Source organism: Lagenorhynchus albirostris, chromosome 6 (assembly GCF_949774975.1).
Source record: "Lagenorhynchus albirostris chromosome 6, mLagAlb1.1, whole genome shotgun sequence".
Classification (NCBI taxonomy): Eukaryota; Metazoa; Chordata; class Mammalia; order Artiodactyla; family Delphinidae; genus Lagenorhynchus; species Lagenorhynchus albirostris.
In genome coordinates, this window is record NC_083100.1 from 18,251,397 (window position 1) to 18,275,814 (window position 24,418).

General features: G+C 51.6%; 1 protein-coding gene and 1 pseudogene across 3 annotated transcripts; one reads left to right on the forward strand and one right to left on the reverse strand.

Moving 5' to 3' along the window:
- Positions 1 to 418: 418 nt before the first annotated feature.
- Positions 419 to 14,691, reverse strand: STK11IP (serine/threonine kinase 11 interacting protein). 3 transcript variants are annotated; one of them, XM_060152001.1, is made up of 24 exons: positions 14,381 to 14,687; positions 12,102 to 12,307; positions 11,815 to 11,889; positions 11,441 to 11,536; positions 10,935 to 11,042; positions 10,738 to 10,809; positions 9,592 to 9,718; positions 9,258 to 9,361; positions 9,033 to 9,128; positions 8,739 to 8,780; positions 8,396 to 8,542; positions 8,134 to 8,218; positions 7,293 to 7,589; positions 6,915 to 7,120; positions 6,491 to 6,607; positions 6,215 to 6,392; positions 4,631 to 4,855; positions 4,433 to 4,536; positions 3,296 to 3,393; positions 3,025 to 3,203; positions 2,746 to 2,827; positions 2,472 to 2,542; positions 1,747 to 1,994; positions 419 to 822 (listed from the first exon to the last, which is right to left on the reverse strand). In XM_060152001.1, exons 1-24 carry the CDS (start codon positions 14,439 to 14,441, stop codon positions 673 to 675), a joined length of 3,174 nt encoding a protein of 1,057 aa, XP_060007984.1. In that variant the 5' UTR covers positions 14,442 to 14,687; the 3' UTR covers positions 419 to 672. The 3 variants fall into 3 exon arrangements, 2 of the variants coding, with proteins under 2 accessions (XP_060007984.1, XP_060007985.1); XM_060152002.1 differs by lacking the exon at positions 7,293 to 7,589 and having other exon boundaries at positions 14,381 to 14,686; XR_009541052.1 differs by lacking the exons at positions 419 to 822; positions 1,747 to 1,994 and having other exon boundaries at positions 2,476 to 2,542; positions 2,746 to 2,911; positions 14,381 to 14,691.
- A 7,003-nt stretch (positions 14,692 to 21,694) lies between these two features.
- On the forward strand, positions 21,695 to 22,422 carry LOC132522467 (UBX domain-containing protein 2B-like; annotated as a pseudogene).
- The last annotated feature ends 1,996 nt before the right edge of the window (positions 22,423 to 24,418 follow it).

The following is a 24,418-nucleotide window of genomic DNA, read 5'->3' on the forward strand; positions in this document are numbered from 1 at the left end:
GAAGGCAGGAACGGAAACCACCAGGTGGCTGCCCTCCCTCCACAGCCCGGCTCCACGAACCCGCTCCCCAGTCACACTCGTATTCAGCTCCCACTGCCAATGGCCTGAGAGTCTCGTTAGTTCCCAGCTGAAACTCAGGAGAGTGACAATGTGAGTGTCCCAGCTCTTTGTTAGGCAGTGATTTCCACACCAGGCCTCATGACAGGTGCTGCTGGCTGAGGACTGGTGCCCATAGGTAGGAGTCCTACTGGATCCCATCAGAGGGGGCAAAAAGCAGGGTTGGAAGATGGGGTCTCACAGTTCAAACAGGCTGCTTGGCCTGTCCGTTGGGGAAGAGCCATGGGCGGGGCAGTTTCTGTTAGAAGTAGTAGGGGAACAGCAGGCCTCACAAGTGACACATCCAACTGCACCCATGGCATCCGGAATGGAAACAACTTTATTGATACCTGAGAAAAAGTGCAGGAGAAACACTCCTTCTGACCACTCAGCCCGCTCCCTCGGGCCAGGTCATCTGGAGGCTGGACCAGTCCTCTCACCCTGCCCCTGAGTTTTGGGTCATTTGGGGCCTTGCTGACCAGTGCCCAAAGGCCAGAGAAGTCCGCAGCGGAGTCTGGAGAGAGAACATCTGTAGCCGTGGCTCCTGAGGCCGGGGGCGGGACCAGCATGGCAGCCTCACTGGCCAAGGTCTAGAGCCTCTTGGGTCACAGTTCGAAGTCCGATGGAAAACAACTCCTCCCAGGGCTCCCGGATCCAGGCCAGCAGGGCCGTCAGCTGCTCCGGACACACAACATGGAGTGCCCAAAAGCTCTCCAGCCGGGACACCTGGCAGACAACCGGTAGTGAGGTAAGACTCACAAGGGCCACACCAGAGCAGGGGAGGCAGGGAAGGCCTCAGGAGGACCCACTGCCCCTCCCTGGTTCATGGCCTCTTCTCATCCCCAAGCCTGTGTCACTCCCCATAAAAGATCCTGACTCTGAGTTTTTTAAACAGAACCCAACCAGCCTTGACTGAAGGCCCCAAAAGGGCTTTCGTATTTACCACCTGGTTTCTTTAATCCTCCCTGTTTCCAGAATATCATCAGTTCTGGAGTCAATTCCAAGGAACCGCCTGGGCTTCAGTCCTGGCTCTGCCACTTGTGACCTGGGCAGGTTGGTTAACATCCCCAAGCCTCAGTGCCCTCAACTGTCACTGGACTAATAATCGTAGTACCTCCTCGCGTGGAGGCTGAAAGATTACACGGCTGGTACACGGGCCCCAGCAGACACGAACTCCAAGTAGCCGGGTGCTTCCGGAGGGCCTCCCAGCTGACACAAGGCTGGGCTTCAAGTCCAGGGTGTTTCTGCTGCCTACAACTGCCTCCCTCCCTACTGTCCAACCCCCCCGTGACAGCCTCCCGGTTCCCTGCACCCTAATCCTCTGTGTTCCCCCCTACCTTGACTGCCCGTGGTAAGTTCCATACAGCCCGACACACACACGCACACGCGCACACGCACACGCGCACACGCACACGCACGCACACGCGCACACGCACACACACGCGCACACGCACGCGCGCGCACACACACACGCACACACACGCGCACACACACACGCACACACACGCACGCACACACACACGCACACACACACACGCACACACACACGCACACGCACACACGCACGCACACGCGCACACGCACACACACGCGCACACGCACACGCACACGCACACGCACTGCCCCTGTCCCTCTCACACGCTCCCACACCTCGTCGTAGAAGACCAGCCGCAGGTGCTCTGGGGCCACGCGATACAGCAGCACGGAGCTCAGGCTGCTGAGTGCCTGCTGCTCCCTGACACGCACTGAAGGGCCTGGCCCGGGGGGTGGGGCCTTCTCAGAGGCTTCGCCCGATGCCGCTGGAAGAGGGGGCTCTGCCTGGGACCCTATAGGGTCCTCCTCTAACAGGTACAGGGTGGACAGAGTCACCAACAGGGACACAGGGCAGGTAGAAGGCCCTGGAGGGAAAGAGGCAGGGTGAGGCCTGGAGGTGAAGGCCATGGAAGAGCCCAGGCCCCCCGGGCAGCGTCCCAGCGCTGCTCAGAAGAGGAGTGACCACACTGAGGCAGCCACAACGCGGCCTGTGCCTCTGGGGGCCAAGGCCCCCCCTTTCCCAAACGCCAGGGCTCTCCAGCCTCCAAGACCGCTGAGGCCCAAGACGAAGGGGACCTGCCTGACCACCCCACCTCCCCGTCGGAAAGGACCAGCTCTTGTCTTCACCACAAGGAAGAGGTGGAGCAGACCCAGACGATCTGGGCCCAGAAGCAAAGGTCTCTGAGCCACGGACGCCCCAGGGCACCTCCTGGCCCCTCCCAGAGGGGCCGGGAACACCATGGCTGTTATTTGGGTGGGAAGTCCACATCCCAGCACTGAGAATTGCTACAAAGGCACGGAGAGGCGCTGGGGGGGCTGGGGGGCCGGGGCGGTGGCCTCACCTTCAACCAGGAATGCCCGAAGATAGAAGAACCGCAGAGGCTCCAAGGAAGGGTCTGTCTCTAGCAACGGCCTGGGGAGAAGGCGGCAGGCCCAGGAAGGAGTAGTCAGCCAGGGGATGGGAAGTACCACGACGGGGTAGAGTGGGGAGAAGGCCAGGCCCGGGTCAGGAGGCATGGGCGCTCAGGGCCCGACCAGGGGCTTGTGGAGAGAGGGCCTGTGCTCCACGAGCAGCGTCTGGGCCTCAGCCTGGCCTCAGCCTCCTTATCGACTCACCAGAGCCGATGCTTCGGGGTCACCTCCTCCTCCGTGGCGCTGACGCTGCTCCTCCGGGTGGGGGGCAGAGACTGCAAGACATCTGGACAGAGCCAGCCAGGGACAGGGATCCCTCAAAGACTCCATCCCAACCTCTCAACACCTTCCCATCCTCTGCACTGCGGAACTTCCAAGAGGGATGGGTCCCGTTACCTGGCTGTCTCCGCTGCGGGCACCAGAGCTGGCGCTGTGGCCCTCGGCCCCCACCCCACCCTCCCTCCTCCCCCTTCCCTCTCTCACCCGTAAGCTCCTCCAGGAAGGCCCGGCAGTGCCTGGCATCTCGGGGCAGCAGGACACAGCCACCTGCCCCGGCCGCCCACTCCAGCCACAGGCTCTGTCCTGCCAGGCCCAGCTCTATGCTACTCAGATCCTGCAGGGGAATGGCCAGGGTCGGCTGCAGCCAGCCAGCCGGAGGCCCGCTGTGGAGACAGTGAGGGCAGAGCGGCAGGAATGAGTGAGAGCATGGGGGCCCCGGACGGACCCCTCCCTGGCCATGGCCCCGCTCACTCACTGGATCTCCCCTGTCACCTTCAACACGTAGAGCCTATGATCAGACACAACCGCGAGACACAGAAACTCCCCAGGGTGCCCTGCCAACACCACTGGCACCTAAGGGGAAGAGGAAGTTGATGTGAAACAGAGAGAACTAGAGAGGCGGCTGCCAGGCTGAGGGCCGAGCTACCGGTGACCCTGCGCGTCCATCCCAGGCTCTCCATCAGCCTTGCTCTCTATCCCACAGCCCCGCCTGCACTCAGACCCACGGCAGGCTCTCAGCAGGTCTCCCTGCCTGTCATCTCACCCCCTCCAATCCACCCTCTGACAGAACAACTGTGCCCAAACAAAAAACCAATTGCCGCTCCCCTGCTTCCAAGGCCTGCAGTGGCTCCCGCAAGACTCAGGGTCAAGTCCAAACTCCGTGGCCGACACAAGACAATGCTCCTGCATGACCCCTGCCTGCCTGTTCAGACTCCTCTCAGGACCCCCACCCTGTGGCTGTCCCAATCACAGCCAGTTCTCCCCACTAGCTACTCTCTCAGGCCTCCATGCATTTGCTGCTTCCTTGTCCTAGAACATTCTTTTCCTCCCTCCTCTGTAACTCATCCTTCAAGACTTAGTTTAGCCACCACCACAGGAAGGGGACGCTTCCCTGGCCCACACAGGCTGGGTCAGATGCCCCTCTACGGCCTGAGTCTGATTCCAGCACCTTCACACCGCGTCATGACTGACTGCTCCTCACACCAGAGGAGAAGATGGAGGGCGAGACCCATGTACTCTAGATCCTTAGTGTCCTGCAGGGCTCAGAGCTCCACAGAGAGGGTCTGATGGCGTGGGGGATATACAATAATGGCTGGAGACCCCATTTACTAAGCGCCAGGGGCTGCACCAGGCAGCCTGCAGACATCGGCTCTCACGTGTGCTCCACACCCCGTGAGGTAGGCAGTATCCTCCCCGTGGTAGAGGGGAGACAACGGAGACTCAAATACCAAGAAACATATTCACAGCCACACTGAGAGCAGCTGCCGGAGTTTAAACCAGAAGCCAGACCTGGAGGCTCCAGCACAACCGCCTGGACACACTTTGCTGTGGTGGAAACAGGCGGAAACCCTGGTCAGTTGGGGCCACAGGGCAGAGCCAGGCTGGCACAGACCTTGAGGCAGCACTGGAACTCCTCTTGGGCATCGGTGAACACCTCAACGTCCAGGAAGAGCCGGAGTCGGTGGTCCACAGAGCGGAGGCCACGGCGCTCAGGGGCTGGCGGCAAGCAGTGGGCCATCAGCCTGCACCGGCCACCCTGGCTCCAGTGCCCCTCCCCCGAACATCCCCGTCTCTGTTCGCCTAGACTCACGGGGGCTGAGGCTCCAACTGTGGCGGTCACGGGAGGCCGGTGCCTGAGATGGGGCACTGCCGGCCCTGGTGCCGTACGCACTGTGGCCAGGAGGGCCATGGACGGGGCTTGGAGACTGCGAGGGGGCCGGCGATTGCTCTCCCTGCCTCTGTTTCCCACTGGGGGTTCCAGGGGACAGGAGAACCACGTGATCACTGCCACAGTTTGGACACACAGCAGGCGATTCTGGAGGGAGGATGGGCACAGTCCCGTGAATCACACACACAGCACCACACCCCCTTGCTGTGCTCACAGCACTCCCTCCCCACTCCCCCATCTCCAGCTTCACATGCTAGCTCCAGGCACTCCCAACCCACCTGATGCCCTCTGCAGGAGCGGCTGCTGACCAATCGCTCCCCGCCCCAGTGAGGGATGAGCAAGCCCGGAGCCTCGGCCCACAACCTCAACACACCCTGCCTTCTCATCTCAGGTTGTCTCAGAGAGGGCCAAACTCAGCCAGGCCTTGCTCTGGGTCCCTCTCACAGCCTTGGGCTGGGCATACACTTGATGTCTGAAAGCCCCAAATCAACAGATAAGGGTCCGATTCCAGGCTCCATTACTTGAAGGCTGTCATCTAAGCAACTCTGACAAGCCACCTAAGCGCTCTGTGCCTGGTGCCTCATCTGTGAGACGGGGATGATGATGGTATCTATCTTAGAAGGTGGTCAGGACGAGGGAATGGAATCGGGTAAAGATTCCAGGACACAGATCAGCGATGAGAAAGGAAACATTCTTTGAGGAGCTACAACGCACTGGGAACGTGCTAGACCCTTTGACATTGTATCAAAACTCTCCTGAGGGCTTCCCTGGTGGCGCAGTGGTTGACAGTCCGCCTGCCGATGCAGGGAACACGGGTTCGTGCCCCGGTCCGGGAGGATCCCGCATGCCGCGGAGCAGACTGCGCCTGTGAGCCATGGCCGCTGAGCCTGTGCTCCGCAGCGGGAGAGGCCACGGCAGTGAGAGGCCCGCGTACCGCAAAAAAAAAAAAAAAAAAAAAAAATCATACATTTCAACGCAGGTATTACCAAACATATTTCTTTCTTCTTCAGTGTCTTCAAAGACATGGCTTTTGACTGGTCTATAATGGAAAAACCTCTCGTCTTAGAGAACAGGATGTGAAGAGATGCCACGAGGCACTACTGGGTATCAAGTAGCTCACAAGGTCAGTCAGGGAAGGACAGCCTAAGCCAACTCCCACAGCATCCTACCCAGCGGCAAGACAACCCAGCACTGCAGTGGGGGCTCAGGAGGTTTTATGTAGTTTCTGACATATTAGTCAAAAGAAGGAGGGAAAGGCTCCAAGTTATGAAAAATTAATGGGTATGTTTAAGCAGTTACAGAGACAGTATTTCCTGACTTTAAAGGGGGAAAAAGGATGTAATTTCTTTTCTTTCTTTTTTTGGTTTTAATTTTTCCTCCAGGCAGAAAAGTTGGTCCCCGCTCCTTTCTGCCCTAGGGCTCCCCCTGCCCACTCCCACCTCAAAACCATTTTCCCTGAAGCAGCAGGAGGCGCGTGGGTAGGGAGGTCAAGGGCAGGGCTGGTACCTGTCTTCCGGAACAGAGGCCTCCAGCCTTCCTCACCGTCCAGTCCCGACCTGGGCTCCTCTGGCTTGAACTCGTGGCCACAGCGCAGACACTGGAGTCTGCCGCCGGGAGGGTCCCTCGCCTCCCCAAGCTGATGCTTCCCCAAGGTGGCTGCTGGGGTCAACACAGCCAGCAGCTCCTGAAACAGGGCAGGCCAAACAGCGCCGTGAGCAGGACCCCAGCCCTCGGGCTTCCAACTTCCCGCAGCCTCCTGGGCCCCACGCCAGGCCCCGTCACCTGGACAGCGGCCTGGGCATCTGGCTCCAGCACCACATAGCGACGCAACTGCCGCTCGGGGCAGATGTAGGAGAAGCGGAGAACGAGGACGGGGCCCCCAGGGCGTGGATCTGAGCCCTGCGCAGGAAGAGGGGGTCGGAGGGATGAGGGTTATACTGAGAGCGTGGAGGAAAACAAAGCTCTGGACTCCGTCAAAATGCTTTTGCTGACCGCCATGCTCCAGCCCAGAAGCTCTGCTCCTCAGCCCAGCCTCCCAGGCCGCCTGGGGCCCACCTTGCCCCGCTCAGCGCCCCTCCGAGGCTCTAAGCTCAGAGAGAGTGTGGGAAGCACGCCGCCCAGTGCCTGGCGCCCGACGCCATGCTGTCAGAGCCGGCTCCCATAGAAGCCCAGCACCGCTTCCAGAAGCCCGGCTCCCGTCGCTCACCTCGGGCACCGGCTCGCTCTGGGTCTGGGTCTCAGCCTCTATCTCAGCTGCCTCCAGACTCTGGAGCTCAAGCCGTTCCAGGGTTCGAGCTGCTTGGAGCTCCACCTCAAACAGGTGGCCAGCAGTGACCCAGAGAAAGCATTCCCTGCCCCGCAAGCCCTCGGGCCCCTCCAGGGGACACACCAACATGGGGTGGCAGAGCTCCACTGAGGAGAGACCAAGAGAGGGACCCTGTAAGGAGAGACAGGCAGCCAAGACTCTGCCCCCCGTGGGGTGGCCGTCCATTCCCAAGGGGTCAGCCACCCCGCACCTGGGGTCTCCTAACTCCCAGACGCGCCCCACCACTGGCCCCAGCCTCCACGCCCACCGCGCACTCACCCTCCACTCCGCGTGGCTGCTGCCCCTCCTCCTCCTCCTCTTCCTCTTCCCCTCCCTCCTCTTCCTCCTGTGGCTCCGGCTCCACCCCGACCTCCTCTGCCTCTTCCTGTGCAGACTCCGTCTCAGGGGGCGGAGGGCTGCATACAGTCTCTGGGCTCGGGGTGCCCGGACGCAGGGTGCCTAGGGCAGGGGTCCCGGAGGCCTGCAGGTGATTCCTGTACTGCAGCCAGTCACGGCCAAAGCGGTCCCGGAAGCTGTTCATGAGCTCCAGTTCCCGATGCTGCTGCACAAACCACCCTGGGCAGGCGGGGGAGAGCAGCTTAGCGAGCCCAGACCGCCACAGTCCCCGGCGGTCCCGGCCTCTTCTGAGCGTGCCCCTCAGGGTGAAGGAAAAGGGGCTGCGACGGCAGGGGGAGAGCCAGGTCAGAAGGAGCACGGCCCAAAGCGCCTTCTGTGGGACACCGTGGTCACGTGCGACTCAGAAGCACGCAGCACCTGCTGCTTTGGGAGACTGGACAGACCGAGCAGCACATTTAAGGTCCTAAGGCATCCTGAAGAAACTACTTAAGTCTCGTTTAACACAGCTTTTCCCAGACTGATCAGGCCACGGAATCCTTTCATCACCTGACCTCTGACATCCAACAAAAACAGTGTTCTTTGAAAAACCCTTTGATAACTGCTGCCCAGGAGCAGTCTCTTCTCTTTTCCCCAGACTAAAAGGAAAGAGGAAGGACGACGAGGCCCCTCACAATGCTCCACTCCACCAAAACTAAAAGTCCTCCCAGCCAGAGACTGGAGCGCGCTGGGCGGGGGGGGGTGGGCTGGCAAGGGGCTAACTCACCAGCCGGGGAGGGGTCCAGAGTCCGGGGCTCCGGGTCCGTATCACTGGGTTCCGAGATACTCGCCCGCCTCACACGGACTCGGCTCTGAGGTTGGGTAGAGGGACCACATTCTATGAAAGCCAGGGGCCTGACACCCAACCTGCCCAAGATACACACCCACAGGCAAGGATAAGCCCTTACTTACTCCCAGTGCATTGGCTAACCAGAGCCGCCATTGAGGCACCCAACCCCGGGCACGAGGCAGCCTAGGACACCGTTTACCTTAACCTTACGAACCGGGGGCTGGACCACAACGCCCCCCGACGAGGGGCTGTCACTCAAGTCAGCGCCGCCGGAGGTTTCTGTGGTACTCCCCACCGGCCGGGGCAGAGGTGGGGCCATGGGGCCAAGGCCTGAGGATGGGGAGGTCTGGCGTGGGGCAACAGGAAGGAGAAAGAGGTCAGAGCCAGGGAGCACCTCTGTCCCGCCCGAGCTCGCTGAGAGACGGGACCCGCTTGCAGCTGAGCAGGCAGCCCCCTCCTGCACAGCCCTCTATTTTCCTCAGCCAGTGCCCTCCCTTCACATCCTCCCAAGTCGATCCCGCCATCATTCCCACCACACAAACCTGAAAATCAGTCAGTGACAAGGCCTTCCCATCAAGAAGGAACTGAGTGAAGATAAAAGGGGAGGGTAGTGTCGGTGGGGAGCACACGCCCTGGGGAGCCCCAAGCCAGGGCTGGGGGTCCTCCTAGCCCTGTAAGCACCAGCAGGGTCGGCGAGGGGGAACAGCATGATAGGCAGGGGGTCCGAGGCCTTGGTCCCTAGCCTAGGGATGGGGGTGGAGAGGCAAGAGGGTGCAGGGGCTGGGGAGGCCTGGGCAGGAAAGGGAAGGCAGAGCAGACGCGGGAAGACCACTCACCCCAGCAGCAGCGTCCCTGGCACGGGGCGACAAGCACCGGGCGGTGGCCGCTCGGTGCTCAGGGTGGAACCACAAAGGGTTCCCCTCCAGGCAGAGCTGGGGACAGGAAGAGGAGGCTGAGGCAGGCCTCGGGCACCCCCGTGTGAGGAGGGATGCTGAGCGGCTTAGCATGGGGGCAAGGGAGGGAAGGAAGGAGGGGCGCAAAGCTAGCTCCTGGGTCCTCACCTTGCGGAGCTCAGCCAGCAGCCACAGTGGCGACAGCTCCCTGTGTCTTTCCAGCAGGTTGTAGGCCACATCCAGGTGCCGCAGGTTCCGCAGCTGCTCCAGGCCTGGGGCAGGGGTGAGAGGGGAGGAGGGGCATGCGGGTGAGCAAGAGTGGAGGGGGTGGGGGGCACAGCAGAAAGGCCAGCCTGGGCACCTCAGACCTGCCCGAAGGCCGCATGAGAGGCTCTGGGGGCACACGGGTCCCAGGCCGCCCTGAGTCTCACACTGCCGCCGTTCCCCTCCATGTCTGCCCTGTCCTCCCCTACAGCCTGGCCGCCCCATCTCCCCCACTCACCGTGCAGGCTCTGGAGCTCATTGCCTCGTAGTATCAGGGTCCCCAGAGCAGCCCCCGAGGGTCCCATTCTCGGCACCAGACGCAGATGGTTATAGGAGATGTCCAGATGGCAGAGCTCAGACAAGTCCTGGGAGCGGGTGGGGGTGAGGAAGATTCTCTCCTTGACCAAACTCTAGTCAGGCTCCTCTGAACCCTCTTCTCAGCTAGGCCTCAACCTTGGCCTATAAAGACTGTCAGCACAAATGATTTCATCCCCCCCACCTCCCTCCACATTAAGGCTTGCACAAATCTACCAGTTTCCAATAGCTCCAGAATGACAACTCCAGTCCCCTTACACTGCTGCCCAGAAAAACTCAAGGCTGCCAGAAGGACTTAGTTTGCTCCAGCCAACGCCTGAAGATAGGGCCCAGGTCTCCCAGCCTCCATGGGACTTCGAAAAGTGCTAGTTAGCAGACCAGACAGGTTTCACACAGACCAATGCCCGTTTCCTGCTTTTTGTAAATTTCCACTTCCCTGACTTCAGAGGAACTCGTCTAGAGTTTGGTCAAGGAGAGAATCTGCTCAAGGCCCCCATCGTCCCCCTTTCCACTAGCTCACTCTCCGCTGAGAACGCCCACCGATGCACAAATCAAACTTGAGTTCAGTTCACGCTGAATAGCTTATTACTGATTAAAATAGTTTTACTACTAATCAAATATCACAAATAGTTTATTACCATTTTAACTAGTATCCAGCTTTATCTAACAGGGAGACATGGGAGAAGTGTCCTTCATCCTCACCACGAAAGCTACCCTTTTCTGAGCTAGGCACTGGGCTAAGTAACATCAGATACCGTTCACAATCATTTTAATACAATAAAAGTAGATACTCCTAGGATGTGCACTTTACAGATAAAAAAATTGAGAGACTAACTAATTTGTCCCAAATCACACAGGGATAGGAGTTGAGATTTGAACACTGCTTTGTCTTATGCTGGAATCTGTGCCTCCAAACAGTATCACCTCCCAGAATGTGGCTCCAAGGGGGTTAGGGGCCTGGGGGCAAGGGCAAGGGCAAGGTGGGAGCAAAAGGAGTCCAGGAGAGAGGGTCAGAGCGGAACAATCAGAGGCCCCAGTGGCTGGGGCCAGCCAGGCTGTTCCTACTCACCATCAGGAAACCCTCACAGTCCTGGACCTGATTGTGGCTCAGGTTCAAGAAGCGCAGAGCTGACAAGAGACGCTGAGGGAGGATGGGGAAAGGAAGTGGAAAATGGGACGCCCCCAGGCAGCCAACTGGCCCTCCTCCCTAAGGACCCATCCCTGTCGTTCCCCAGCTCCCCAAAGCCCCTTCTGAGGCTCACTCACCAGGGAGCTGTCCAAGGCAGTCAGAGTGTTGTAGCTGAAGTCGGCAGAGAGCAGAGCCAGCCAGGGCAGGGCGGAGCAGAGGTCCCCACCGCAGGCGGAAAGGAGCTCCTGCGCAGGCAGGCAGGCGCTGTTACCTCCACTCTCCCCTCCCTACCATGCCAAGACCACGCTCTATCAGCCGGCCGTTCATTCACTCTTTATACACTAAACTCAGTCTGGAGATGAAGACTTAAAGAACGCCCAGGGCCCTGTCCCCAAGGAGTTCACCGTGGGCAGAGCGGGGAGGCAGACATGAGGATATTGCATACAATATGCTAGGTGTGACTGTAAACATACGGACAGGCACAGAGTGCTGCAGGAACACAGCAGAAGAAGCAAGGACACTGGGTCCAGAGGGAGGTGGGAGGCAGGAGGCAGGGAAGGCTGCAGAGAAGGGGGAAGCCCAGAGCTTGGTCCTCCACATCTCTCAGGACAAGGCATCCACGTTCACCCCTCACCCTCCTCACCTCTAATGCCTGGAGGCTCCTGCTGCAAATCAGGGTCTCCAGCTGGGAATAGATGGCGCGGAGGCCATGGAGGCAGTGGAGGGGGACACCTCGGAGCTGGGGCAAGGGAAGGGAGGGAGGGAGGAAGACTGAACTTCACAGAAGACAGAGGTCTCATCCCCGCCTCCCAACAGGGAGGCAGGAAAAGATGACGAAGCCACCTATGGTTCAGGGCAGCATTAAGTGGATGAGAGTGGGTGGCACAGCACTGCAGAGCAACCAGCACACTCAGGTCTGCCCCCGACACCCCACCAAAAGAGGCCACATCTCTTTCTCTGCCCCAAATGGCTGCTCATGCTGGGTTTTGTGCACCGACATCCCCCAACACCCCATACCTCCAGCTGCCGAAGGGACTTGAATGGAAAGATTTTGATGGGCCCTGGGAGGCCAAGACCTGGGACATGGACCAGCTTAAAAAAAAACAAAAAAAAAACACTCAGGTCACTGAGGTCTAGCACATGTCCGTTTCCTTGGCCTCTCTTCCCTAGCACGGCCAAGCACAGCTCTCACCTCATCTGAATCCGGGCCCTGCAGACTTCGTGCACTTAGGCCGTACCCCCAGCCCCGCCTCCACTGCTCTTTTGGGCTTTTTGTATATCCTACCCCATTCCCACCCCAGAACCTTGAGTGAAAGTGTTTTCTGCAGCACGTCGAAGAGGAACTGAAGCTGGAGGATGACGGGAGAGTCGGCAGGGTGGGAAGGCAGAGCCACAAAGCCTGTCTGGCCAGGGCCCCATGGCCCCAGGTGCAGCTCAAATACGTGGTTCAGCTGCTGCAGTGCGGCAGTGAGCAGGCTCAGGGTGCTACGGCCAGACAGGACTGCATCCCCTGCAGGGAGAGGGGCAGACAGGAGGAGCACATAAGAAAAGGCTCTTTCCTTTTATTCTAAGACTTGTGACCCCAGCATACACCCACTCCAACCCGTACTGTCGATCCTCCACTACAGGATCAAATTTTTACCTCTTCCTTGCTCAAAAGTCTTCAACGGCTCCCCTCTACCTTCAGAAACTCCTAACTTTTCAGCCTGATATAGCAGACTGCTTCGCTACAAGACTCCAACTTTTCTAAATATTCCTTCACCTTCTGCTCAAAAGAGCCGGGCCTACTCACAGTGCTGGAAATACAGTCGACTTGGTTCCCAGCTTCCTCATTTTCTGACACACCCCCTTCCACTCTGCCCAGCTTGAGATGTACCTTCTCTCCCGGAAGCTTTCTCAACACACAACACTGCTGAACTTTTTCCCATAATCACTCATTTTACATTAAAGTTGATTGCTTTATCTGTATTTTTTTTCTGATTGCAAAAGTAACATGCACACTTACAGAAACTTTCAAACAACACTAAAATGCATGTCATGGAAATAACCACTCTACAGCACTAAGGTATTGTTATTGCTCTCCATGTTAAAACTGCTTTCTCCAATGAGACTCTCATCCTTGAGGGCATCTTTGGTATTCATTACTGCAACTAAAAAAGTACAACTACAAGGTAGGCGAAGGGAATTTTTTTAAAGTTTTTTGAAAAAATAAGGATTGACTAGAAGAATTTTGCAGAAATAGTACAGACAGGTCCCTCATACCTTTAAAATTTAATCCCCAATGGTTATATTTTATATGGAGTACAATATCAAAACCAGGAAATTGGCATTGGTACAATGTGTATATATAGATCTATGCTATTTTGCTACATGTAGATTCCCGTAACCACCACTACAATCAAGATACAAATCTATTCCATCACTGCCACACTCTCCCTCCTGCTACCTCTTTAGTCACTTGTGTCCCTGCACATGCACGCGTGCACGCGCACACACACACACCATCAGCCCTAACCCCTGGAACCAAGTCAGATTTCTGCTGAATTATCAAATCCTACAACCTTGTATGAAGGATTTTCTATGTACTAAACACTGAGGAGATACAGACAAGGTTCAAGGATTCTCCCCACCCTCAAAGAGCCTCCCAGTCTACAAGCAGAGATAAGACATGTGCACAGTTAATACTACAAGCCAGAAAGTAAAAATGCTATAGAGATTCCACAGATACCATCAATAGGAGTGCAGAGTGATGGAAGGCAGCTAACGTTGAGTAATATGTGCCAGACATATGTTACTTCATTTAAATGTCATCAGAATCTCCTAAGAAGCACTGCTAACACTCTCTTACAAATAAGGAAATTGGACTTAAAAGAAGAATCTCGATTGAGATCATACAGCTGGTAGGAAGTTGTCCATCTGATTTCAAAGCCAGGACTTGTTCTACCACAACTAATGCCATCCATTACTGAACAACGACTATGGCTCCACTGTGCCCAGGCTCCGAGGAAAGAAATTATAATAATTACTACCAATTTTGAGCACTTACTATATATGCAATCGTTGTTCTAAATGCTTTATGTGAATTAAAATTAATCCCCATAGCAACCTTTAAGATAAGTACAATCATTATGTCGTTCTGCTGGTGAGGAAAAGTAAGGCTCAGAAAACTTAAACAATTTGGTCAAGTTTGAAAGACTTGGGATTCCAACCCAGGTGGGTCTGACTTCAAATCTCTTGCTTTTAATTATGCTAAACTTAGTGCTTTGCCACAGAACGAGGATTATGACCAGTCCTTGGTCTCGAGGGGCTTACGGCCAAGTAACCATCACTTCCCTCTGAGAGTATCAGAGAACGCATGAAGGAAGTGGCACTGGAGTTTGGCCTCGAAGGATGGCTAAGGTCTAGACTGTCAAAGACAAAGAACAACAGAACGAACAAACCCCAGAGAAGTAAAGAAATGAATTCTTCGACACCCAAACCCTCGGAACCCTAAACAGCTGTAACCCCACGACTCTTACGGGGCGTGTCTCTGGAAGGTAGGAAGTACCCCATCTCGCCCCAGCCCAACCAGAAGTCTACCCACCGGACTCACGCAGCAGCCCAGCGAGCTTCCACACCAGGGAGTCCCGCGGGGCGGTAGTCATGGCCACAGGACGCTGGGGGCGGAGCCTGAACAAAGAGGAAGCGGAAGAGCTTCAGGTGGGTGGTAGTGCCAAAAGGCCAAGACGTCCGCGCAAACCGAGGCCTCGCCGAGAGAAAAACAAACAAAAAAGAGGGCGAGTAAGAGCTCCTCCTTGCTGCCCTTTCAAGGAGCATAAGGTCTGGCCAGCCAGACTGAGCTTTCTGTATAATCCTGCCACCAGCTCTGCAGCCCGGCGCCTATCAATAATGGGCAGGAAGTCCCGCCCCGGAAGAAAGGCGCGCGGGAGGGACGGCCGTAAAGCAGGCCTCCGCTGCCGGAAACCACGCCCTAAGTCGTGCGAACGTGTCGGATGGGGGGCGGTGCCCGCTGGTTCTGTCGAGGGCGGGGCTTCTGCGGCGGCAGCTGCTTGAGCCCAGACCACTGCTACAAGTTGGGCCTCCGTCGACCGCACCCAGCTGTGGGCTCCGCACGTCCTGAGACGCCCGCTGGGCTCGGCGGTGCTCCTCCGAGCCAGTGAGGAAAATCTGACTCCTTGTTTGCAGACTGGGTGGGGAAGCAGAGTTTAGAGAAAAGGAGTTTTCTGTTAGTAAGAAAAAGACTCGTCCAACGTGAACACTCCTTTTTCAATTAAAGGAGAGCATGTCCGCCATGGAGGGACTTTTTTTGACATCTGTGTGAAAGAGCTGGAGCTGGCGGAGGTGCCATCTCTGGGGTTTCTTTGACAGTTTTACTTAATCTCGCTCCAGACTTGCTTTTCTTTTTTCTTTCATCAATATCGGGCTTTCTCATTAGCGATTGTTAGCCCTCCACGTGCACCTCGTCCTTTGTTTGTTGTTGTTGTTGTTTTTACTTTGTTTTCTAACACCTGAATTTAAAAGTTGTTATTGTTTCGGGATTGAAAATGAGAAAACGGATTCACAAAGCTTAGGTTACTTGGGAAGGTCGTTCAATTAGTAACCGATATTGCTGAGACTGCCAAGTTCCCGTTGTAGCTTTCACCTGGCTCCCGGTCAAATAACAGACATCGACTACAGAATTAGATTAAGAATAATGTCTCTTAACAGAATTTCTTGTTTTCAAGGAGGCTTTGTTTGGTTGGTTGGTTGGGTTTTTTTAATGTAGTGCCCAATTTTCTGATTTATTTTCAAAATGAATCGTAAGCCAGTTGAGAGTAGGAATAAGGAATAAGGTCATAGGCATCTTTATCCCAAGTTGCAAAATTTGAAGGATCTTCTTTTCTGAAGGCAAATTATTTGAAATGGCAAGTTATGCCACTAAAGCACACAGTTTGGTGACTATGGCATACTTTGTGTGGTCTGAGCCCAAACCCTAAAAGGCAGTGAAAGGGACTACGAGGAAGCACGTCATGATCAGCGAAGCAGTATAAAAATATGAAGTAAAAGTAGGACCTCGATATATATATATATATTTTTTATTGGAGTATAGTTGCTTTACAATATTGTGTTAGTTTACCCTGAACAGCAAAGTGAGTCAGCTATACCTGTACATATATCCCCTCTTTTTTAGATTTCCTTCTCATTTAGGTCACCACAGAGCATTGAGTTCCCTGTGTTCTACAGTAGGTTTCAATATATTTTTGTTGAATTATTAATCCCATAAGGGTGATGATTGTCAGTCCCTTTTTAGCAATTGCCTGGAACCCGGGAGGGCGGGTTCTCCCATACTGTTACTGCTAATTCTATCCTTTTTAGACAAGAAGAGACAGATTCTTTTGATGTTTGTGACATTGTAGTGCTTTGAAATCAATTTCAGAGGTGCCTCTCCAGCCCACATCGTTTTTCACCATTCACGTGGGTAGCTCCTATAGCCATATTTGTTCTGCATCCCCTTGAATGTAAAAGGGGGACAAAAAGCAGCAAAGAAAGCTGAACTACAGAGGGAGAGGAAACCATCTCCTGAGAGAAGCAACAAGAAGAGACCAAGCAGTTCTTTTCTCCAGCCCTGTGTGAGGCCCACTCCCCTTTCTGCCCTTGGCCTGCAGGGCAGGCCTTGGCCACCTTCCAAAGAATTCTCCCCACCCCACCCCTTTTTTTTTCCCTAAGTTAGTTTGAGTGTATTTCTGTAAAGTGCTACCATAAGGACCTGGACTAAAACAAAACCTTTGCAAAAACTTAAAGTCTGAAAGGGGAAAAAATTATCCATTCACCATAACAGAAAAAGAGAGGACCTAGAACATTTTGAGAAATATGCCATATATATATGAAGAAAACTGGAGAACTTTAAGGACATTAGAAATGACCTAAGTAATTGAAAGATAACATGTTCCTGATGAGAAGACTCAGTATTATAATGATGTCAATTTAATGCAATTTCCATCAGAATTTCAGTGGGAAGATTTTGGAACTTGACAAGTTGATTCTTAAATTCCTCTGGAAGACTATACATATGAGCACTGCCAAGAAACTTCGAGGGAAAAAAAGAATAAGAGGCACTTAGAGGGGACTTGCCCTACCAGATAACAAAATGTCCTATAAAGCCACAGTAACCAAAGCAGCATGATACTGACAAAAAGATGGACAAATATTGACAGAAACAACAAAGATTACATGGGGATTTTTTTTTTACTATCCATGATAAAATTGATTTTAATGGTATAAAAAAAAGTGAGTTGTTCAATAGTTTTGGGACAGCTAGCTGTCCCATCTGAAAAACACTAAGTTCCTTCCCTTACACCACACACATGAAATTCCAGGAGGATTAAAGAGCTAAACATTATTTTAACAATTAAATCTAAGGACTCTTTAAAGTTCAAATTTCAAATTCACCTCTTAAAGAATTATTATCTTTATTAAAAAAACATGCAATGCCATTTCAAAAAAAATTATCCTTAGAAAGTAATATACAGGGCTTGCTACTGCATAATTTCATGTTACCATGAATGAAATTATGTTCCTCAAAGAAATGTCATGACATCATGCTCTTAATTGACAAACACTCTTCTGAGTTTTATTCCACAGGAATAACACTCCACCTAAAATCAGAAATGTGCATCAGGTTTCAGCCCCATGTTATTGTGTGAGGAGGAAAGTGAGTTGTAAGCGGCTGCCACTGGTAGCTTCCCTGCCACCCCTAAGTTCCCTAGGGTGGCATCTGCAAAATGCTTGTTACCAAAGGGGTAAGGGAAGGTGTGCTGGTTATAACTTAGGCAGCAGGAATGGAGAGAAGGAAAGAGAGGGTATCTTCATACAAGAATAACAAAGTCAGCTACCGGAGGATACAAACTTCAGCATCCCGGTCCAAAGCTTGCTTGTTTCTGCTGCCTTGGAGCAGGCAATTCCCTGGACTGTTGCCCACGGGGGAACAGAAGTTCACCTTTAGGACATGAGCCACTGTCTCTGATCTGGACCTCACCACCCTGGTGCTACAGACTCCTGCAGCAGATCGGATAACCGAAACCTAAGGATTCCTCCATAATGAAAATTTCACACTTGAAATTGCATTGTGGGTAGGGAGGGTGAAATTGCATGATTTCTTTGTTTCCTCAACTAGGTATCTTCATGGATCAGGAAGGCAGCAGGGGAGGGGGGCACAATGGAAAGGAATGAAGAGGTGCATATCACCTCCAAAAATAGATTTTAGTAAAAGAGCTTGCACTAGTTTGTCTGTGCGCCTGGCCCCCTCAGCCCCAGGACTGAGTGGTCGGAGGCAGTTCTTTCTATGTTAGTAACCACATACCATGTTTCTTGGCTCTGCTGCCAGACTGAGCCACAAAAGACTGGTGCAGGCATTGATCGAGTCACCAAAATCAAACATATGGGACAAATAAGCAGTACTGGAGGAGATCTGGCATGAGAACTCTGCTTTGGACCGTGACCAAGCATCCTGCCTGGTTCCAGGAGAGACTGAATGTGAGGCGCACAGAGGGAAAGCTGGAGAGGCAGAAGCCAAGCTCAATGCGAAATCAGAGAAGCCAGAGCCTGAGAATGGCTGGCTGAAAAGCCACAAAATAACAATATTTCAGTGACCCAACAGCAGCCATGGTCACCCAGCCCAAGAGGAATTTGCAGTTCTGCACAAAATATATTGAGGGATTCCCTGAGTGGCTTTATAGAAAACCTGAGGTCACCTGAGGGTGCCTTTAATTCTTTTCATTACCTAGCCTGGAAACCCATGGAATCATCTGAGAAGGGGGTTAAGAAGGGCTATAAGAAAGATCGGCCTTGTGCTTAATTCAGAACACAGAAAGGAAAAGATGAGATGAAAACTACATTCCCCATTCCAGCTGGTGGGAAAACAGCAAAAGCCTGATTGGAAATGTGAATGGAGGCAGCTATGGAGAAGAGAAGAAAGCAGGCAGAGTCTCGGAGAGGAAGAAAAAGTCACTGTTTCAGGCATAACCCAGGGAAGGCCTGTGGTAAAGTCAGGTACTTATGTGCCAAGTGTCTTCCATCTCAATTCTGCCTACACGCAGGGCTGAAGAGACAAGAGAAATGGTCCACAGCAAGGGAAGAAGCTGCAAATGGAATAGCAATAAAACCTGCAGACAAGCGAGATCAGAGGGATTAGGGTCTCCAGGACCAGGGGAAGGGGAAAGGCAGAGCCTGCTTGGGAATCTCAGAGCCTCTGTAGAACCTCAAATTCAGAGCAGTCTTTCATTCTTTCATTCGTTCAACCAACATTTACTGAGCACTGACTATGTGTGAGATCCTGTGCTGGATTCCGGGTAAACACTGGAGACGACAGTATGGCTCTTGTTCTCAAGGGCTGGCAGTGTGGTGGAAGAGAGACTCCTGTAATAACATCTCAGCATTGTATTCGCTTCCTATTGCCGCTGTAACAAATTCCACCAAACAGTTGCTTGAAACAACACGTATTTATTATCTTATAGTTCTGAAGATCAGAAGTCCAAACTAGATCTCACTGGGCTAAAAATTAAGGTGTCGGCGGGGCTTTGTTACTTTCAGGAGGCTCCAGGGGAGAATCTGTTCTCTTGTCTTTTCCAGCTTCAAGAGGCTGCCTGCTTCCCTGGTTCATGGCCCCCTTCCATCTTCACAGCCGGTGGTGACTGACTGAGTCTTTCTGACATCACATCACTCTGACACTGACTCTGCCACCATCTTCCCCATTTAAGGACCCTTGTGATTACACTGGGCCCACCTGGATAATCCGAGGTAATCATCCTATTCTCAGGTCAGTTGATTAACAACTTTAATTCCATCCACAATCTCAATTCTCCCTTGCCATATAACATAACATTTTTAACTAAATAAATTTGACATATAACATTGTGTAAATTTAGAGTGTAGGTATAACATTTGCCCAGATTCTGGGGATTAGGACATAGACATCGTTGGGGGAAGGGGCCATTATGCTGTCTATCACAAACATGATGCATGTTATGGTAGAGACAGTGCTATGGGAGATGGTTCCTGTCCAAAACTGCCAACTGAATACATGCTGCAGCCTCTACCTCCCATCCCAAATGGTTAGAAATAACAGAAAACATATAAAAATAAGTAAATAAATTCATAATCATCCTGGACAAAAAGGAGAGCCCGTGGTGGGCCAGAAATCATGAGGAATCCCTGAAAGAAGGATGGCAGGTGCAAGTTGGTCAGAGGAGAAAACCACAGCTCAGAATGTGCATAGCAGCAGAGTGCCATAGGAGCCGCAAGAGCGCTCTGTGCCCAGAGAGGGCGGATCCTGAGAGGTCCTGGGCTCAGGGGCCATCCACAGCGCACTGATTTTTCAGCATGCCACAGCACGTCAGCCATTCCACACACACTCCCCCTTCTTGTCTCCTGGGGCCAAGAAATTCCAGCAGGATTATCTGCCTTCAGGTAGGAGCAGTGGATATAAGATCATTAGATGGAGAGAAAGGACAGTGTTCCTGGTGACTGGTGGCACGTAGGAGGTAAAGGGAGCACCCATTTGCAGAAGATGAGCTGCCAGAACACCCTACCTCACAGCATATGCCCCTGCCAACGGTAACTGACAAGGTTTTGATGTACACCATGACATTATCTCATACCCCCTTTGCCAAGGAGGGTACAAACAATCAGACTGGAATCTGTGGTAAAGGATGAGCTTCCAACCAATAATTACCAAACATTGGGAGAAAGTCAACATCTTAAAAGAGATATCAGTGCATAGAGGAGCTTTCATGCAGTGAAATAGATCACAGAGCAAGACCAAGACTTTAGAATAATTGTAGCATTCTTGAGTGGAAAAGGATATCACACTGATTGTTTTAAATCAACTGAAAAATTGAACATGATTCTGAAGCAACAAAATCCTCAAAAGAATGATCAGAATAAGCACAGCTAAAGGGTACATGTGTGACCCGGAGGACTGAGTAAATATGTTTTTCTATCACATAGCACAACACCAAATATGCAAAGTATTTTATTTTTTTAAAGGCTAAGATACACAGAGGATCGATCTAACACTTTCAGTATCAGCTAATAATAAAGTTCTGAAGAAGAAAATAGAAAGAATATGAGAGGAAGTTAGAGTCAAATAAAGAACAAAATATCCTAGAATTGAAGAAAAACATGAATCTTCAGTTTGAAAGGGCCCACCAAATGCCAGTTAGGATCCCTTTTTCAAACTAACATGAGATCTAGTGTGATGCAATTTCAGATGCCATGGTAAGGAGGAAATCTTGAAAACTTCCAATGAGGGAAAAAAAATGAACTACAAAGGTATGAGAATCATGTAGTCTCATTGAAAAACAGGATACAAGAAGCAAAGGGAGAGAATTTTTCAAAATTCAGAGGAAAAATTACTTTGACTCTAGAATTACATACACAGCCCATCATTCAAGTGCAAAAATAAAAGGACTTTTTCTGTAGTGGGGGACTCAGAAAGTTTATCACCTACAGACTTGCTCTGAAATAAATAATAAAAGAGGATAGATCAGTACCAAGAAAAAGGAGCCCAAGAAAAAGAAGTGAGGGCTTCCCTGGTGGCGCAGTGGTTGAAAGTCCGCCTGCCGATGCAGGGGACACGGGTTCGTGCCCCGGTCCGGGAATATCGCACATGCCACGGAGCGGCTGGGCCCGTGAGCCATGGCCGCTGAGCCTGCGCGTCCGGAGCCTGTGCTCCGCAAAGGGAGAGGCCACAACAGTGAGAGGCCTGCGTACCGCAAAAAAAAAAAAAGAAGTGAGAGGCTAAAAGCAATGGTGAGCAAAGACTTTAGTAAATTTGTTCACACTAAAGAGTAGGACAAAATGGGGGAGAGGGGATGGAGAGAAACATTAAAAGGGTAAGAAGCCAGGGAGCTGGTGGAAAATGGCCAAGGCAGCACCTAGCCCGCAGAGTAGGGAGAGGAGGTCTTCAGGGCTGTGGCCCCCAAAAGCACAGGATTTGCAGAATTTAATAAGAATATGAAGAGCTTGCAAAAAAAAAAAAAACTGAAAACAATCAAAGCGATGATGTATCAAGAAATAAATTGGCCTTAGCAGAATTGTATGAAGTGAAATGCAAATCTTCCTAATCTGATAGACCTAAAATTACAGTCTTTAAAAGCCCACAAATGCCACCCCAAATGTTTTCCCACTATTGGGGAGATGTTCACTTGTTTAAGGTGCTGACCACCACATCATTCCATAGTAAGGTTCTATTGAGGTGAACATGGGTACAGTGGATTACATATAATTTGACCTTCTACTGGGAAAATTGTGAATGAACTTTTCAAAGAGGCAAGGGAACATGGGACTGTCCCTCTGAATTAAGCCTCAAGAGCTTCGGGTGATCACAAATCTAAATCATCTACAGGTGGAGGATACAGATCGGGTCATTCCTTTCGTAAGCGATCTGAATGCATCAGTGGAGAAAATCAGCTTCAAGATATCAGATTCTGCTTAAACTGTGAAGCAACAGTTTCCATTTAGATGATGGAGAATTGAGACCTTACAACGAACCCAACAAATGCTCAGTTTCTTGAGTCTGTTAAGGGAACGGTGACTCTCTTTGCATGTATACCTGAAATTCAGCAACTAATATTAGAAATCCTTTAAAGTGGCATTATTGCTGGCAGAAGATGGCAAAAGAAATTCCTCTGGCGCTTCTGCAACTGGTTCAGAATGGCCAAGTGAATTTGGATATGGAGGATCATCAAGATCAAGAATACATACAACCTAGAATAAGGTTCAAATAAGGTTTAGTAGAGAAAGCAAAAACTTGGAAGCCTTACACCTGAAATAGTCAATACACCTTCCTCCCCAGAAGAGAAGTCAGTACTTAATGCAGTTGTTCCTGTTGACGATTCCGTGCCAATGACAAAAATTCCAATCAGGTTAGCCAATGAGAGTCATTCAATACATTACACACAGGATCCCGGATGTTCCGGACTTTATTGTACAGTCCCATCCTGAACTTGCAACTCTTGACTTTATTCTTGGACTTCATTTCCATAGAGCTCACTGATGAGAGCCTGAAACAGATATTCTTAAGAATATCCAAGCAGTAGCAGATCAGAAAGATGATGTGCTGTATTAACAAGAAACATACTTCCAGCATAAACACAATCAAATTATTTTTATTACTTTACAGATACATTTTGGTTTTATTCTTATTCTGTCTTCCAGCCTTAGTATAGATACATTTGGACTAGTAATAGATCTTGAGATAAATATGTTTTAGTTTTATGTTGATAACGTTTAAACATCCAGGCAAACCAGTTTGTTATGTGCTCAGTGTTAATGTAACCACATTTGTTTGCAGGAAAAAAAAAAAATGAACAAAACCCCTTTTTGATAAATCATTTGGTAGAATTTGCATTCAAGTTTCTCGATGCTGCCTTGACCAACAGCCATTAAGAAACATTTTTTTTTGTCAAATAAGGTTTTTTTGATATATGCTGAAAAGTATTTGTATTCTTATTTTGAACTAGCTTGATCATTCAATAATTATTTCTATTAAGATTTTATGCATTTTTTGACTTATTGATTTAGCTATATCACTAGTATCAAAAAAATACAGCTTGGGGCTTCCCTGGTGGCGCAGTGGTTGAGAGTTCGCCTGCCGATGCAGGGGACACGGGTTCGTGCCCCGGTCTTGGAGGATCCCACATGCTGCGGAGCGGCTGGGCCCGTGAGCCATGGCCGCTGAGCCTGCACGTCCGGAGCCTGTGCTTCGCAAAGGGAGAGGCCACAACAGTGAGAGGCCCGCGTACCGCAAAAAAAAAAAAAAAAAAATACAGCTTGGCATTGTTACCTATAGAGCTATGACCATCATAAACTCGAAACAAAAAGACATTAAGGTCAGCAATCCTTGGGAATATGTGTTAAACAGCACTTTAAAATCAAATGAGGGGCTTCCCTGGTGGCGCAGTGGTTGAGAGTCCGCCTGCCGATGCGGGGGACACGGGTTCATGCCCCGGTCCAGGAGGATCCCATGTGCCGCAGAGCAGCTGGGCCCGTGGGCCATGGCCGCTGAGTCTGCGCATCCGGAGCCTGTGCTCCTTAATGGGAGAGGCCACAACAGCGAGAGGCCAGCGTACCGCAAAAAAAAAAAATTCAAATGATTACAATCCCTTTCAGAGCCTGTCTTGATCACATTCATTTTTTCATTCAACACATTTTTCTAGGGGACACCCTATGTTAACACTATTCTAACTGCTCAACCCAGAATATGTTCTACTCCAAGACAAAACTAGTGTAGAAATTCAGGAATGTATTTTTTGTCAAACATACTTGATCCAAAGAATGACCAGCATAAATATTCTGAATTGTACTGAAGCCAAGTATTTCCTGGATGAGGCAGACTACATCAGGAATGATAGAAAAGGGTTTTCTTCTTCCCAGACACCACCTCATCTTTGGTCACTGTTTCTGGTTAGTTTTCTGTTACTGCCGTAACAGATCACTACAAATTTAGTGGCTTAAAAGAACACAGATTAATGATCTTACGATTATGTAGAAGTCTGGTATGGGTCTCGCTGGGCTAAAATCAAGGTGACGGCAGGACTGCATTCCTTTCAAGAGGCTCTGAGGGAGAATCATTTCCTTGCCT